At 36.4% G+C, this 2,129-nt stretch overlaps 1 protein-coding gene across 1 annotated transcript in view; it reads left to right on the top strand.

The window, feature by feature from the left end:
• LOC109974400 (protein FAM65A-like) overlaps positions 1-2,129 on the top strand; it is a 53,978-nt gene that overhangs the window by 46,148 nt on the left and 5,701 nt on the right. Inside the window, exon 16 of the mRNA XM_020624579.1 lies at positions 1,382-1,517. Within this exon, the coding sequence (XP_020480235.1) occupies positions 1,382-1,517 (136 nt within the window). The remainder of the gene's footprint in view (positions 1-1,381; positions 1,518-2,129) is intronic.

Raw genomic sequence — 2,129 nt, 5'->3', positions numbered from 1 at the left:
TCATGAGCAGTCAGATTGCAGATCTGCAGAAGGGTTTGCGATCACACCCCATTCTACGACACAGAACTTACCACGACTGTTAAGTCAGAATGTATAAGCTCATTTCATCATAAGTATAAGTAAATTAGACCATATAGCCCAGTTCTGGCCTGTCCTCACTGGCTTCCAGTTTTTCAAATTGCTACAGACCTGACAGCTTTGTATTCATAGCTTAAGACATTCATTCATTCATTTATTTACATTGGCTTTTAATATATAGTACAGTGGTATGGATCTATTGCATAACTTTTCTCACATCAACAAGTTGCATACGCATCCACACAATAAAGAACTGGATAACATAGTGTGGATGCTTATGCATCCACACAATAATAGGATAACATAGTATGGATGCTGAATCAGCATCCATACAATAAATAATTGGATAACATAGTATAAATGCTGAATCAGCATCCATACAATAATAAAGAAGAAGATAAGAGTGTGGATGTTTGCATCCACACTAATAAAGAATAGGATAACATAGTGTGGATGCTTCATCAGCATCCACACAATAAAGAACAGGATAACATAGTATGTATGGATGCTTTACAGCTTCCACACCATTAAACCAGCAGTTTTACTACCTTTTGCAGCAGCTATATTCATAGTTCTGTAGTAACTGAAGTACTTCAATTACATTTTTGCAATTTTTGTGTAGTTAACTACTGCAACTACAAATTAAAGGAATTACTTTTTTATTTTTATTTTACCATTGCTTCTTTAACCCTAATCGCCTCTTAGATCAGAACATTGGCAGACTCGTCATGTGACACGTGTTCAAGCTGTCTCTGTTCATACGATGTAAAAGGTGTAAGTTCAGGACCATTTTATTTAAGTTTGTACAAGTCAGATGCTGCAAAACTAGTAACAAGTAACAACAGGCTCATGTTTTTTAGACCAGCACTAGTCATTCAAGTTGTCAAGGTGCACTTAAATATATACATAGAGGTGCACTGTCTTATATATATAAATATATGTTTTAGATAATACAAAATATAAATATGTTTACAAGAAATAGGCTTTATGTGATAAGCCCAGATGGGATTGTTTTGTTTAGAACAGTTTTCTGTCTCAGCTAAATAAACTCAAGTGAGTGTCATTGTTTTGCTAACATGAGTTTTCTTTTATCATGTTATAGTTTTGTATCACATGTACATTGTCAGTTTGATCGCTTTTTTACAAAGTAGTTTGAATTACTAAGTAACTTTAGTTTAACAAATTACATTTCTCTGGAGTAGTTTTGCTGTAGTTTAACATCCTCAAGTGTGAAGTAATTCATAGTTTGCAAAGCTACAATTTCCAAGTAGTTTTCCCCCAACACTGTACACTATGTCTGTAGCATCTGGGTATGTTTGGCCCTCTGCGGTGTGGAGAGATGTACGCCTTAGACAGACTGCTGAGAGAGGTTCAAGTGCTCAAAATCATCCGATGCATCTCCAAGGATAACCCAAAGCACTTCAGACAGCCTGCTGAAGGTAAAGTCCACTATTTATATATCTACATGGATCTTTGTCTTTGTTTGTGTGCACATTACGTGTAGCCCTCACTTCCATATGCAGGGGGAGCCAGTAGATCACAATTGTTACATAAGGATACTCCCCACTGACAGCATGTGAAAAGCTGAAACATTCATACTTCTTTTCTTCTTTTCCACTGATTCTTTCATGTATACACAGTAACACAGATATATGCATATATACACACACAGTATATACTGTATATACAGTGGGTACGGAAAGTATTCAGACCCCCTTAAATTTTTCAACTCAACTCAACTCCACTCAACTTTATTTATATAGCGCTTTACCACAGCACAGCTGACCAAAGCACTTAACATATCATACAAATATAAAAACAACACATAAAAAGCTATAAACAATAATATAAACACTAACACTACAGACAGAGTCTCATTCCTGGTCAAACGCCAATGAATACAAGTAGGTCTTCAAATAAGACTTAAAAGTAGACAGTGAGGGGGCCTGCCTAATATAAAGCAGCAAGGCATTCCACAGGTTTGGACCTACCACAGCAAAGGCTCTATCCCCCCTAGTTTTCCACCTGACACTCGGTGCCTACAGAAGAAG

This window comes from Monopterus albus, unplaced genomic scaffold, assembly GCF_001952655.1.
Source record: "Monopterus albus unplaced genomic scaffold, M_albus_1.0 scaffold332.1, whole genome shotgun sequence".
In the NCBI taxonomy this organism is placed as follows: Eukaryota; Metazoa; Chordata; class Actinopteri; order Synbranchiformes; family Synbranchidae; genus Monopterus; species Monopterus albus.
This window is presented reverse-complemented; position numbering and strand designations above follow the sequence as displayed.